This window comes from Lissotriton helveticus, chromosome 10, assembly GCF_964261635.1.
Source record: "Lissotriton helveticus chromosome 10, aLisHel1.1, whole genome shotgun sequence".
Lineage (NCBI taxonomy): Eukaryota > Metazoa > Chordata > Amphibia > Caudata > Salamandridae > Lissotriton > Lissotriton helveticus.
Window position 1 is genome coordinate 297,856,015 of NC_136071.1, and position 15,353 is coordinate 297,871,367.

At 44.5% G+C, this 15,353-nt stretch overlaps 1 protein-coding gene across 1 annotated transcript in view; it reads left to right on the forward strand.

The window, feature by feature from the left end:
• Positions 1-15,353, forward strand: part of LOC144783757 (D-serine dehydratase-like) — a 667,234-nt gene that overhangs the window by 155,728 nt on the left and 496,153 nt on the right. The window contains exon 4 of the mRNA XM_078662446.1: positions 9,327-9,507. Within this exon, the coding sequence (XP_078518572.1) occupies positions 9,327-9,507 (181 nt within the window). The remainder of the gene's footprint in view (positions 1-9,326; positions 9,508-15,353) is intronic.

Here is a 15,353-nt window from a genome sequence, read left to right on the forward strand (position 1 = left end):
GACCATCAGCCACAAAAGGGTGGGGGGAGCTCTGTTGAAGGAGTACAATAACTCATCTAAACAATGTGTAGCTCCAATAATAGACATCTACAAAGCCCGAGCTGTAACCGCATCACTTTATGGGGCTGAGCTTTGGGGCTTAGGTAACATGGAGGCTTTGTCCAAGGCAGAGAATAAATTTCTAAAGGACCTCTTGGCCATCCCGATGAGCACCCCGACAGTTCCGGTGCTTTTGGATACGGGCTGTAAAGCAATTAAGGACCAGGCCCGCTTACGGCCTCTCCTCCTTTGGGCTCGTCTGTGGAGGGTTCCGGAACTAAAATCATACGCAGGCGGGCTGTTAGAGGTGTTGGGCTTGGACGGCTGGCACAAGATCAAATGGCTTAGGGACATTAAAAATCTTCTGGGGGACCTAGGCTTGGGGTCGTGTTGGTCCACCCACTGTGCCCCCCCGAAGGCGACCCTAAAAAAACTATACTGGGAATGGGTCTCTGCCAAGCTCATCAGCAACCAGCGTCACTGCAATTCCACCGCAGCTTACTTGCAAATAAAAGACGTTGTTGACTTCGAGCCTTATCTGGACATAATTACAGTACCTGTGGACCGGGCACTTTTCATTAAATTTAGACTAGGTACATTACCTCTAGCTGACCTCTTCTCTAGATGGAACATGCCTGCGCAGGCATCACGTCACTGCGCCCTATGTACCAATAGGCCCGAAACTGTGGTCCACTTCCTTTATGAATGTCCAGATTACGCCCGCCCAAGATCCCATTGGCTGAAACCACTTTGCAGACAACTGGGTACTCGCCAGCATCTGGTGGCTCTACGGATTTTACTATCTGATACATCCTCTCCGATCGTTTGTGCTGTATCCAAATTTTTAAAATGGTCTTGGTTGATCCGTATAAAAAGACTGTCCATATCTATGTAACAACTCTTTAAATAATTTATTCCTGACCTAATTGCTACTTTTTATCTGTTTTGCTTTCAAATGTACAGTCTTTTACGATGTGCTGTTTTTATATATTTTTGTAATGCTTTTATGATACTTGCATATCGAAATAGAGCAATCAATCAATATTTTCCTTCACTGGGAGCCAGTGTAGGGCTTTAAGGTGAGGGGTCATGTGCGTCCTGGGCTTAGGTCTGAGAATCGTCCTGGCCGCGGAGTTTTGCACCACTTGTAGGCACTGGAGGAGGTAACCAGGCATACCCAGGTACAAGATATTGGCGTAGTCCAGTCTAGAAGTTACCAGAGCCTGGACCACTATTTTCCTGGTGTCTGGTGGGAGAACCGGGAGGAACTTTTTTAACATGCGAAGCATGACAAAGCAAATGCCTACAAGTGCTAGGACCTGGGACCGCATAGAGAGGGTACTATCCATGAAAATGCTGAGATTTTTTTACCGTAGTCAGGGCTGAGAGGGGGGGACAACTCCTCAGGCCACCATAAAAATCAATTGCTCTCAGAAGGCAAGCTGAAAAAGACAATCTCAGATTTGTCAGGGTTGCATTTCAGCTGATTAGCCATGAGCCAATTAAACACCTTTGTGAGACAGGATCTGATTTTATCCCCATCAAAATCTGCACCCTTGTCGCAGGTGAAGATCAGTTGAGTATCATCAGCATACAATATGAATTTAGAGCCATTGGCCTCTGCCAAGGGTGCAAGGGGGGACATATATAAGTTAAAGAGGGTCGGGCTAAAGATGGAGCCCTGAGGTACTCCTACATTCATGCTAGGCATGGGGGATGAGAAAGGGGGCACCCATATTTCCTGAGTTCTGTCCTTTAGGAAAGATGTAATCCATGCTAGTGCCACCCTGCCAATGCCAATGTTCCTTAGTCTATCGAGAATTCTCTCATATGGGACCTGTCGAAAGCCACAGACAGGTCAAGTAATATGAAGATGGCCCTACCCCCCATGTCAAATTTTTCGTTTAAGTGCTCTGTCCCTTCCAACAGAGCAGTGTCTGTACTATAATTGGCCCTGAAGCCAGATTGGGTCGTATGCAGCAGGTTGTGACTTTCCGTGTGATCCGAAATCACTCTGTTGACATGTTTCTCTAGAACCTTAGAGAGAGCAGGGAGGAGGGAGATGGCCCTGTAGTTTGCAGGATCATTCGGGTCGGTGGTCGGTTTTTTAAGGATCAGTAACATTGTTGCCTGCTTCCTGATGGGCGGAACCGTGCTGGTGGAAAGAGATGAGTTTAACACTTGATTAACTGTGAGGTTAATAGTAGGGTTAATAGTAGCTACTAGAGATGCTAGTAGTTTAGCTACACCGGCATCTACTGGAGAGCCCGACTTGAGGCCCTTGAGGTATGTAAGCGATTTGTCCAGTTGTATAGCAGGAAATTTTAATAATACTGGGGATTGCAGGGAGCCAGGCTTTTTGATCAGAGTCTGATATAGGGCCAAGTCCTCCCCTGTATCCCTGGAAAAAGATTGTTGGATTCTGGCAATCTTGTTGTGGAGGGTTAAGGCCACCAGACTAGTCCAATCAGCTGAGTGCAGGGATTTCTTCTTAACCACCTTGGGGGAGGTGAACAGTTTTAAAATGTTAAAGATGTACTTGCCCTTTTTGTGGGCAGTCTCAATCTTAGCCTGCAGATAGCTTTTTTTAGCCTCTTTCACCTGTAGGTAGTAGGATTTTAAGGCAGCCTTATAGGTCATCTTATCCTCAGGTGTGAAATGTTTGCACCATTTTCCTTTTAGGCCTTGACATATGCTTTTACTAACTCTCAGGGATTCATTAAAACAAGGGGCAGAGAGACTAGTCCTCCTGGAGGCGCGGGGGGTCAAAAGGCCTACTGCATTAATATTAGAGCTGAGCCAGGATTCAAGTGCAGAGGCATCTACTTCGAGGTTACCGAGTAGAGCAGGGGCGAAAGATTCTAGGACCTCCACCAACAAAGGAAAGGGTATTTTGTGGAGGGCTGTGTATGTAATTATGTTCCCCCCTATCGCTTTCGGCTGGATATCCGTCCCTGAGCTAGGTATCTTAAAATTAATAAGGAGGTGGTCAGACCAGGTGATGGGAGTCGGGGGATCCTACTCCAATTCCATATTGAAGAAGATCTGGTCAAGAATATGGCCCAAGTTATGTGTGGGAGAGGCGATATAAGGGGCCAGGCTGCATGCAGACGTAGTTTCGGACAGAGAAAAACATAGGGATCCAGGGGTTTATCTTTATGTAGATTGATGTCCTCCAAGATGAGAAGCTGATTGTAACTGAGGGCAAGGGGGGTAATGACTTATTTGAGGGAGTTAATGAAATTGCCGGACGTCCCATGGGGCCTGTAATTGATTGAGGTACTTGATCATGTCATTTGTGCTGGAAAAGTAGATTTTGTTTGAGGTCACGAGCTGTGTGTATTAGGGTTATGGATATGTAGCTAACTGATGAATTATAGTAAGTTTTAGGGGACAATTTGTAACCCTGAAGGCCCCTAAATAAAGTCTTGTCAACGAATTTTGAAGTTGCTTTATGTAGCTAACTATGCTTTTGTATAGTTAATAATGATGAACCTTGACCCCTGATCTATGTGCCTGCTGGCATGGCTGGGGCCTAGTCCCATAGCCTCTACTCATTAACCATAACCAAAGTATCTACAAGGCATGATCTGAAGGAGTAGCCTCTGGGTATTGGTCACGAGGCATGTTATGTGACCATGACATTTGCCCAGTAGTTAAGCCCACTCTACTAGCATTGCATTGCTGCATCAATGGCGAACTGGTAGTAGCATAAGACATGCCTTAAAGTCATGGTTGCTGCACTCACAGTGCATGGCAACGCACTGTATGTACTTTGTTGGCAGCATAGCTTGTGACCATCCCCTTTGCAAAGCATCCATGTGCTGTGTCCAAAAAGCATCCCCATAGTACAGTACCTACACAGCATGGCCTCTAGCCAGGATCAGTGGGAGTCGAACACCCTGTGCGTAGAAAGCACCCTTTCAGAATCCATGCTCGGAGCATATACAGGGCCAGTGGTTAGGTTTATTGCAAGGATTCCACCCATCACCTTTAGTGTGTTTGATGTCACAACCAAAGTGGTCAAGGGTATGCCAGACATGGGTCCCATTCTCACTGTGTGACTGGAACCGATGCTACACTCTACTGAAGAGCCACAATCACGGCTAAACCTGCTCTTGGGGTCTTGTGTTCTAGTTCAGGTAGGACCTGGCCTGGCCGAGCAGTTTGAGCTGGACTGTTCTTATTTGAGCAAGGTCAAGACCGATTTGCAAAAGGCTGGATCCAAACTAAGGCGGCATGGTGGGCAAAAGAAAGGTGGGTTGGAATGCTATCCCGAGCAATTGCCAGTGGTTGAACTTATTACAAGCATTCCTCCCATCATCTTCTGAGCGTTTTATATGCAGGGCCTGTACCTAGACCCTTTTGGCTCTAGGCACCCAGCAGGGCCTTTGATCATTCATGTGCCCTGCACCCCCTGTTATTATATTTTCTTGTTTACATTGTTTTGTATTCTGTGATCCCAAACTGTGGCTTGTAGAACTAGATACATTATTGTTGTGTACATTTTTTTTTGCCAATGTTAAGTATGAGAGAGTGGCAAAGAGTGCATATTCAGTCCCTGGACTGGTCTGAAAACCAGTTTAACAAAACTACAGTTTCAGTTTTGGCATTAGCCAGGACTTATTGATTTTACTAAAATTATATGTATAATGTACTTAAAGGGTCTTTCTGCGAGTCGTTCTCATCCATTGATCTGTTATTGTGCCGTTCTCATTTTTCTTCAGTCTACTACAGCATACTGTGTGAGACAATGGGCCAGCCTAAGGCTACAATTGGCTTACTTCACTGTGAGTCACAACATTGTTGCCTGTCACAAAGAGCACATCCACACACAAAGTAGTTCCCTTAAGTGCCAGTGACTACTATAGCACTACGGGCTTTTTAAAATCAAAAAATATTTTTGAGTTCAACCCGTATTTTTTTTTACATTTCCAAAGGCCTGGCAGCTCTCTCAACAATTTATTTGTGCAAACACCATGAGAAAACAAAATAAGCATTGTCAAGCTAAAAGGCTAGTGACCAACTCCAGACCTTTGGCTTTGCCAGTGCTTGTTTAATTTGAGGGTGTGTGTGCTGGGTTTTTTCTCTGGCTGGTGATGTTCACCCTTCCCTATGTAGCCTGGTGATTTTTTTTCATAGGGTATGAATTGTAGGTCGAGTTCACGGTCAGCAAACTTCAAAAATATTGCTGGAGCAAAAATATTAAGCCCCTCTCAGCCAATAAGATGACAAGCTTAGATTCACATTTCATTGTGTGTTCTAGTTTCTGAATCCAACTGCTATATATCTATAAATAATAACCCCCCCCCCCCCCAAGCCGCACCAAAATTCCAATACTAAATGTACATACATGTAAACTTCTGTTGGAATGTTTAGAGCAGATTTGTTGAATGTTGTAAATGATTCAGAAATTCGTTTCTCACAGAAAAATAATGAGAAAAAGATGACCCATAGCTACAGAGTTGCTGTTATATAAACATAGTGATATCCTAATAGAAACGAGTGGCAGGTGTTCCCACCTAAAAGTTTTTTTCCCCAATGTACCCGTATAGCAGATACTTGATGGTCGCCATTCAAAAAGAAATTAGGAAAAGTGTTGGTGGAGATCTCTGCCTGTACGTGCTTTTCCTATTTTCTGGAATTCACACACGTTCCCAGGAGTATGCCTGGAAATCTGCTCCGGGAGCCAGTTTGCGGGCATACATCCTGGAAAATCCTGTAACAACGTGAATGGGATTCCATTTCTACTAGTACCACGCTGAAATGCGTTAGTCTAACGCCTGATGCTGTAGTACTTGGCAGGACTGCACTATGTGAGATTTTCCATAGTTCCTCCCTTGTGAAATGCACACTTCTGTTGTCTCTGGAGGAAAAATATGTTTCCCTGTGAAGGACGTTTTGCCCTGACATCTCCATCAAATGCGGGCTTGATTTATTCCCCTTCACATAATGGAAAATAATTTATGCCGGATTTTCCCCGGGATAAAAATTTGACCCTTTCCAGGGTGTAAAGAGAAAGAAGGGAGTTTGTGAGTACTGAAAATCGTCCTTGTTTGTGAACGTTCACAACTTTCGAAGGCAAACCCGGCGTCGGCGCGGCCCCCTTAAGCAGTGCTTAATTTATTTAAAAAATAGGTGCCAAGGATCTTGTCAGGCCACTGCAGCATTTACCACACATTGCCCCTACCATGCTCCCAATGATAGTAGCAACACAACTACTAACCATTACACTTCTACAAGTGTGAGATTTTGCACTTTATTAGGCCCCCAAAGTTATAAGAATGGCTTGGGAGGCAGGATAGCATTAATAATTAACTGTTGTTATGGTCATCTCTAAATTAGTTATACAGTGCCACCTTGTGGCAGACTGTCACAAGCACCGGTGCCGACAATTAAGTGCCAGTGCCGAGCACCGGAAACCACTGGCTCAAATGAAGCTCAAATTAAGCACTGCCCTTGATTTACAGGTGTGGTGAAGTCCTTACTTGTGGCAGACATCTCTCCACAAGTAAATGGACTTACGCCTGCCAAAAATCCCTTTGTGAATTCCTGACAGGCATGTGCACCATAATCTCAGTTGTAAGCATATATTTATAAGTTACTTTACTTTTGTGGATAGACTCCAATGAATTTTGACATAATTCCAGTTTTGGAAGCAATTTTCCTGATTACAGGTGTCTGTTGAATTGTGATTTAGCGTTGGGATCACAGTTCTAAGTGGTTCGATTTTTATCACAACCTTGTAATCACCAGGTGTGAACGTTTGCACCCTTTGTTACATTTTGGCAGGTGAAACGCGACCAGATTTAACAAGAGGAAAATGTCTGTTTTTGCAAGAGCATGCAGAATTTGATGCAGTAAAGTCGAAAATCCACATGTTATCAAAAAAATCGGAATAGGCTATAATTATCTCATCTGATAAATATGAACCCCTCTCTGTCTTATTTTATCAAATGTGATCCGATATGGCACACTAATAATAAGGACCCAAGGGCCAGATGTACGACCATTTGCTTTTGCAACTCGTAAATTGCGAAAAATTGCGAGTCGCAAATGTGCGACAGTGTCAGAAACCCAATGGGGTCGTGAAATGCAAGGCTCGTGAATATTAATAAGCCACTTGCAATTTGCGGCTACATTGGGAATGGCTGGCCCTCCCAGGGATGGTGGCCTACTGAGCTCAGTAGACCTCCATGTCTGGGACTGTCTTTAAATAAAGCAGGTTTTAAAAAAAAAAAATGCTGCCCGTTTTCCATAAAGGAAAACGGGGTGCATTTTTTAAAAAAAATGAAACGTTTTTGCTCATTTTTTAAGGGCAGGCAATGGTCCCTGGGACCACTACCTGCCCATAAAAAATATTTTCCCATTCATTCCCAAAGGGGAAGGGGTCCAATGGGGACACCTCCCGTTTGCGAATGCTCTACCACCTACTTGAAGTAGGTGATAAATTGTGACTGTTTTGCAACCGCAATTATGGTTACAAAGCAGTCATACATAGGGCTCAGACTCGCTATTAGGAAGGGACGCCCTTACAAAACCCCCCTTCCTAATTAGCGAGTCACAAATAAATTGTGACTCGTTAATTATGGTTTGTACATGGCCCTTAGGTAATTTTGTATGCGCAAACGGGTCGCAGACCCGTTTGCGCATGCAAAAATACTTCGTACATCAGGCCCTAAGAGAAAAGAGACACGGGACAGAATGTCATTTTCCCTGTATCTAACCATGCTAGGTTCGACGAATTACCAAATAGCAGAACCCAGTCAGCTTATGGAAACATCAACTAACTTGCACATAATCTGCAGTGAAATTTGTTACATGTAACTTGGCCTCATAGTTTAATTTGGATATCCTCAAAACCTGACTGGATGTTTATACCGTGTGGCTGGACAAGCAAATTCCTGCATGATCCATTATGTGGGTAAGCTGGGATTAGAAATATTTCTTCATTCCACAGGTGACCGTTTAGCAGTGGCAGCTGGCTTGTACCGAGGGTGGTGAGGCGGGGAGCACTAAAAAAATAAAAATTCATTCATTTACCTCTGCAGCGCGACCCCCCTCCTCTCTCTGGTGTCCCCCAGGAAGCTCCTGGTACAGAAACTGCACTACGCAATCCTGGTGCTGCTTTCACAGCATGAAAGCAGCACCAAGATTGGATAGAGCAGGCTCTCCCAGCACTCCTGAAGGCACTGAGGCCTGCCCTTTCTCTAACCCAGCTATCTAAGACAACTAGGTTGGAGAACTTTAAAATGCGCATGTCGGGCAGCCTTTCCAAACAGACATGCGCATTTTAATGTGCACAGCGCCCTGCTGCTGCTACTCAGCAGCGCTAGCCCTGCCCCGTCTTGACACTTAGTTCGGGACGGGTTGCTGAAAAATAAAACGGTTATAAATAAACTTTATTACCATTTTATTTTTTAGGTCTGGGGCTTGTGGGGCTACTCTCCTCTGCTCAAATGAAGGAGCTGCTCCTGCCGTTTAGCCAATAAAACGCATGTGTCTCATCTATGACTTCCCAATTTCCAAAGACCAAGTGGGTCATTAGGATAGCGGGCGGATCGCCACCGCCCGTATGGCGGTGGCGATCCGCCCAACAAAAAACACCGCCCGCATAGACATTTCCCCGCCACATGGAGGCGGGGACCCCGGCGGACAGAAAGACCGTCCGCCGGTTTTCCGTCCGGTCGAAGAGTCGACCGGGGGTAAAAGCTGTTAACATGGTGCAGTGTCTGGGAGACACCGCCATCCATATTAGCATATATGCGGTGCCGCCACGGAAAGATATGCGGTCTTCAACATTTGGGGCCCGTAGCGGGCTCCCAGGGATTCGGGGGGGGGGGGTGGGGGGTGCACATAGCGGGTACCATGGCACCCCCCGCGTTTCAATGTACAACGTGGCAGGCACCGCGCGGTGCCTGTCATGATGTGCATTGAAACGCACAACTTGCATTTGTGGCATTGCGGCGGGCGGTGCTTTCATCACCGCCCGCCGCAATGTTACAAATGCGAGATGCGCTCGCCAGTGTGGCGGGCACATCCTAATTGTTGGCGATCCCGTTTCCTGGGGCTATGGCAGCTGACAAAGTCAGCCGCCATACTAATGAGCCCCCAAGTCTTTCTTCAGGCCATCAAATATGTGACATTATTTATTGGTGGTTGGAGAACCCAGGTATGTATCCTAATCAAATTATTTAAGATCAAATCAGTTATATTAAGGTTCTCAAGCACTTTTGAGCAGATTGCTGTTTTATCAACACCTTCTCAAGGCATTTCTTGTCTTCCAGCGGGTGTTGTGCATACTAACCCAGAGGCCTTGGAACTGGCGAAGGCGATCAGCCATCTTGAGGAGACGAAGCTGGCAGGAGTGTACGCACACTGCGGGAACTCGTATGACTGCAACGGTGTACAGGAAATCCAGGCTGTAGCGCAAGCGACCACTGCAGCCATTCTGCAGTTTGCGAACAGGTAAGTGTGTTAATTACAGGAGTTTCATTAAAATAACTTCTACTGTCAAATGTGGTAACTGCATGTTATCATAATAAAAGTATCCTTAATTTAAATAATTGTTTGCACATTCAGATATCAGGGTATTTGATAACTGATTCAAGGTTTTTGAACATTTGATCTTGTCTTATTGAAGGGATAAGAAGAAAGTTCCCTTGTGTTCTTTCTTGTCCATTAATTTTTTCCCTCCAACTTTCTGATGGTTTCTTTGGAGTGTTTCCCTTTAAATGCAAGATGAGACAGGTTTTCGGTTGAGCTGCTGTACAGAACTGTGGCAAATTAATACCCAATCCTGATAGTATTGTTATGTCATTATTGTTATTTTGATTATTACATTATTACATTATTACATTATTATTATTATTATTATTATTATTATTATTATTATTGTTGTTGTTATTATTGTTACATTATTATTGTTATGTCATTATTGAGGGGCACTGCAGGTGTTGCAGAATAAATGACCAAACCTAGACTCCTTTTATATTCTCATTTTGGCCAGACGTTGTTCTCTGAAAATTGTGAACTTGTAATTTCACCTTCTGTGTTAAGAGGCTTAATCTCCTTTTTTCAATAATCGATTCATGTAATTACAAGGCCTATTGTAAAATATCTGTGAGCCTACTAACCCCGAATCCTAGGTGGCTTTAAGAAACAGGGTGCCGGCCATGTCAACTAAAATGTCAAGCGCATGAGTGGCACAGTTTCCACTGGGCGTCAGTAGATTAACCATTCTGGATTGTGTAGCTCAGAAAAAGGGGTGATCATCAGTGTGGAAAAGAGATTCTAATTCTAACACAACATTACTATCAAGTTGATACTACATTCGCAACTCCAATAGGTCTCACTTGCGTTTTCAGTCCTATCAAAATGTAATAAGAAGTCCTGCATCATTGAAAAAACAATACAACAAGCATTGGCATAGCCAATAGGTCTCGCTTTTGGGACCTTATAAGTATTTAGTTATGCAGCACAATATCCTTGGTGCAACAACATCATCTGTTGCATGGCTAAACACTTATAAGGTCCCAAAAGTGAGCCCTATTGGCATGCCAATGCTTGTTAGAGTTTGCATGCTTCCATCTTTTCGTGCTTCCCTCTGGTTTTGGGCATGCAGAGGCAGGGTCAGAAGGAGACTATGCTCCAGAAATGAGTTCCATCCCATTTACAGTTGCAATGTAATGTATCAACTGTAACCTAGGTACCCATTCTCAAAATCACTGCAACACCTGTGTCATTTTACGTGTGAGGACATCTACTCACAGCGGCTGGGAGTGGCTATTCAAGGACAGGGGCCAGTCCTAGATGAAATACAGCCAATGTGCAAGTTTGTGGGTATTCACAGCCTTCTGCAAGCCACGTCCCCATTGTGAATAAGATAAACTCCTGTCAAGGGCAGGAGTAAATCTATATCCAAGGTGGTAGGGGGGACAATCCCATAACTGAAGTGGTTGTAGAGAAAGAGATTGATCAAGGAGAATCATATTTCTCTGGTGGAGAAAAACAAAAACACGTTAAAGTTCAGATCCCCTTTTGCAAGTATTTTTCACGTGAAAACAAGATTTCACATAATCTTGGGAATTACAGAATCAATCAAGAACTATCCATGGACATGTCACTCCACAGTTTCACAGTTTCCCAGAAGTACTCCTGGCGTCCTCTGTGGATTCTAAAAAGCCAGAAATGTATTCCAAACATTGGTAATGCAATATCTTTCTGAGAGTCGGGTTTCTTATAGAGCCAAGGAGTCCAGCAACAATAAGAGAAAATAGGAGCAGCAGTGTTTGTGCAGAGCAGGGCGTCCCCCACCAACACAGGCGGAGTGACTGACTGATGTCATCGCTAAGGAGCTCTCGAGAGCGGCCTCTCCCCTCTGGGTGCCGCGATCACTGCTGGAAGTGGCAAAGCCAGACCCAAGCCCTCTATAGCTAAAATTCTCTCAGGGCAGAGTGAAGCCAGAGCAGCCCCCTGGGACAAGGAGGGGGAGGACAGATCAGAGAGAACAGCAAGGAAAGCTGAACTAGCAAAATCAAGCTATCAAGTACTTATTAGCATGCACCCCTGGGTTCACAAAGGGTATGTTGGATGGCGTTGGTTATGCACTGTTGTCTATCACATTAGAATTAGAACCTTTTAAACAGCCATGGACGGAGTGCATGGAAGGGGTGCATCCGCACGAGGCAGGAAGTTGCAGCACTCTAAGTCTGCAGACGAGACAGGAAGAATAAATCAGCACATTATTATTCCTGGATACTGGACACTAAAGATGATTTCTTTTACAGCCAGAGAATTAATATTTTGCATAAATCACCTCACTATAATAACCCTCTATAACAAGAAGCATGGGAACTGTTAGTGTAAAATTAAACAAGCCCGGAAGTGGAGCGCGCGAGCAGCCCATCTCTCTTTCCTTCTTTCATTTAGTTGCTTCCCTGTGAAATGGATCCAACAATGAGAGAAGCTGACGAGATGGGAGTGGGAGAAGTGAGGGGGTAGGGCCGGGGATTCACACGCTGTAAGGCTTAATGAGCCTGATGGCCTGTGCTCGTCCACGCGCTCGTGAACGCAAGCTGGAGGCCACTCAGGCCAGCTAAATCCTTTGGGTAGGACTTTTCAAAGCCCACTACTAAATGTCTCACAGAACGAGCAACGAATGCCCTAGCTCAGCGAGACCTAAAAAAGCATTACTTTTTTACACATTGTTTTATGAAATAACATATTTAAAATGTGATGAATCAGTGTACTTTTGCAATGTAAAGTAGTCCCTCGTGAACTACAGTGCACGCGATCCATAGGAAACAGAATAACACACCAAACTACCAATAGTATGGAGTGAAAGCCCCTCTATGTGTATTTTAAATTATTAGTAACAACAGGTCATACAGACAGCAGCAGTGTCAAGCCAAATCTAAAAAGGAACTATCCACATTAAATAAGATAGTATGACAAACAAAACAAGTAATTCGTAGGAAAACACAAATAATAAGCTGTAAGCCATTCCTGTCTCTAGCACTTGAAAACACACGCAGTGAAGCTCAGTTTCTCTGGAGCCATTGAAAACATTGACTGCAGAAAAAAAAATGTGAACATTTCGAGCATACATAAAAGTCACCTTATGAAAAAGTCGACCTTCCACAATCTAATACTTGCCACCAAAAATGTACTGCAGTTAGAATAGTGAATTAGTTCCTAAAATATATGGAAGTAAGTTTGGTTGGATTTATTGATTAAATGCAGATTTAATTTTTTGTATAGGCGTTATTTGTCTAAGGTTAAGATTTTTCTAGGCTTTATGTTTTGGCAAATATATTTTAAAAATCTGTATTTTCACATGGAATTCAGTTCCTCTTACATTTGACTATAAATGTGTATGAAATATGGGTTTAATATGTGTTTGCTCTTCTAGTTCCTCCCACTCACTTCCTTGGTGCCTGCTTTCTGATCCTTTTCAGGGGCCACAGGGCAAAGCGAGGTGACTGTACTACTACATTCTACTATTGCTCCAAAAATGTGGCCCTAGTAGGACAGACCTCCGAACACAAGTCGCAAACTACTTCAACCACCACGGTTGGAACCCAATAGTCCTTGTCAGCCTGGTGGCACCCAACCGCGTCTGACAATTGCCAACAACTGGCAGTGGCAGTGGCAGCTCTTCCACCAGCTTTGCCCTACTGCTTTTTTCAGCAGTATTAAAAAAAAGAATATGATAATAACTCAGTTATTATCATTTCATTTTTTTCCCTTTTCGTGTGCAGCAGCTTTGCGGGCGGGGCTGACAGAGCACCCGAGGAGTGGTTTGCCCCCACTCCTAAGTGCACATGACTGTTTGGAAGGCCCTCTCAGGCCGGCCATAACAGTCATGCACACTTTCCCTCTTCTCCACCCAGGCTACATTACAGCCTGGGTGGAGAACATGGCCAGGCCCCTGTTTCCCATCTGAGCCCCGACTGTCACAGCGCTCAGACTAATCAGAACGCTGCATTGTAGCGTTGTGATTGGCTCATGGGAGCATAGGTTCTTCCAGGCTGCTTCCTTTTCCTGTCGGCGGCAGGAGGAAAGACGCAACCAGGAGGAGCGGCAAGGAGGATGCGGCAAGTTGAATGTAATTTTTTATTTAACCTCACCACCTCCCTCCACCCCCGCCACCCCTCCACTCCCGATCGATGCCAGTCTCCGCTGGCAACTGGTGTAGGAGTACAGGTTCCGGTTCACGCTCTATGAATAAAACAATAAGTTTAGAATAAAACAAACATTACCCGTACAATTCAATGGCTTTCTTGGCTAAGACCATGTCAGTACAGAGAAAGACTTGGACCATTCCAGTTCAGAATTTCAATGACCATAGAAGGGTAGTAAGAACTTCAGAGCAGACTCTCAGAAGGTACTGGATATGGCATCCGTCCCCCCGCTCCGAAGGCAGAGGAGGGTGAGACAGTCAAAGTGGACATGGTTTGGTTTGGTGTATTGATCACTGCCAGAGGTGCATGGGTTGTTAGGTCTGCAGGACCTACCTGAAAGGAGTTCCAAGGCACAAGATGAGTGCCCTACTTGAAGGACTTTAAAAGGAAGTCCAGGAACAAGTTAGCAAGGCAGTGGTTGGAATGCATTATGTTGCCTGGGAGGATGAACTTCTCTATAGTGACAATCTGAATCTGAACCAGGAGCTAGCAAGGAGATAGTCGTTGTGCTGGGACACTGGAATTTCATGTTGTCACAGGCCCACAAGGTGCGTTTAGCAGGTCACGGGTATAAAAAAAGACCCAGGATAGGTTTGACTCTTGGTTCTGATGATTAGGGATATTTCAATACACAGAGGCTCTGCAGAATCTGTCTCACTTGACAATTGAGTGTAAGTCAGGAGGTAAGACCAAGGCATTGTTAGTGCCACTGCCATACTAGGTGTTCCATTTGAGCGGGTGGACATTGGTATAGTTTCATGTAAACTGGCGTAAGCCATAGCTTTGGAAAGATTTAACAGTAATTATCCTGACAATGACACAGGAGTTTAAGGAAGACCACTTTCTGACCTATTGCACAGAAATATGGGTCTGCAGAAGGGATATCATTTTATACTTGTACTGACTTTTGGGCTGCAAAGTGTGTAAAATGTTCAAGAACGAATGTTCCCTCTCTGTTCGCTGAATTCAAGGTTGATATAAGTCTGTGTGCCCTATATAGAGATAGGGGACAGTTTGCCAGTGAATTGTGAGGTTTACAGGATATCAAACCAAATCCAGGAGTGCATCAAGGCAGTGGTTGCTAAGATGTTGGACTTGGGAATAATGTAGGGTTCTCATAGTCCTTAGGCCATTCCAGGAGTGTTGGTGCCCATACAAGGATCCACAGATTTTAGTTTTTTTTGCAGAATCCTGAGACCTCAGTGAGATGACCAAGATGGATACTGATGAGTTAGAGGACCCACTGAATGCTGCTTTCTTCTTGACTACCTTTTGATCTGACCAATTGGTATTGGAATGTATTAGCACCTAGTGCCAAGGAGAAGGCTGCATTTTCTATGCCTAAGGGATTGTACAAGTTTAGGGTCATGCCTTTTTTAGGCACAAGAACACTAATGACAGTTTTGAGTATCTAGTGCCTAATGTTCTTTCTGGGCTGAAAGAATTCTGTGTGGCCTACCTGAATTGCATTGGCATATTTAGCTATTTATGGGAGGACCACATAGGCGACCAAGAGCAGGTGTTGGTCAGGATACATGGACCAAAACTGACCAAAAAGGCCAGACTTGTGCCAGGTGGGGCAGTGCTCTGTAGTCTACCTTGGGAATCAGGCAGTCAATTGGATGATCC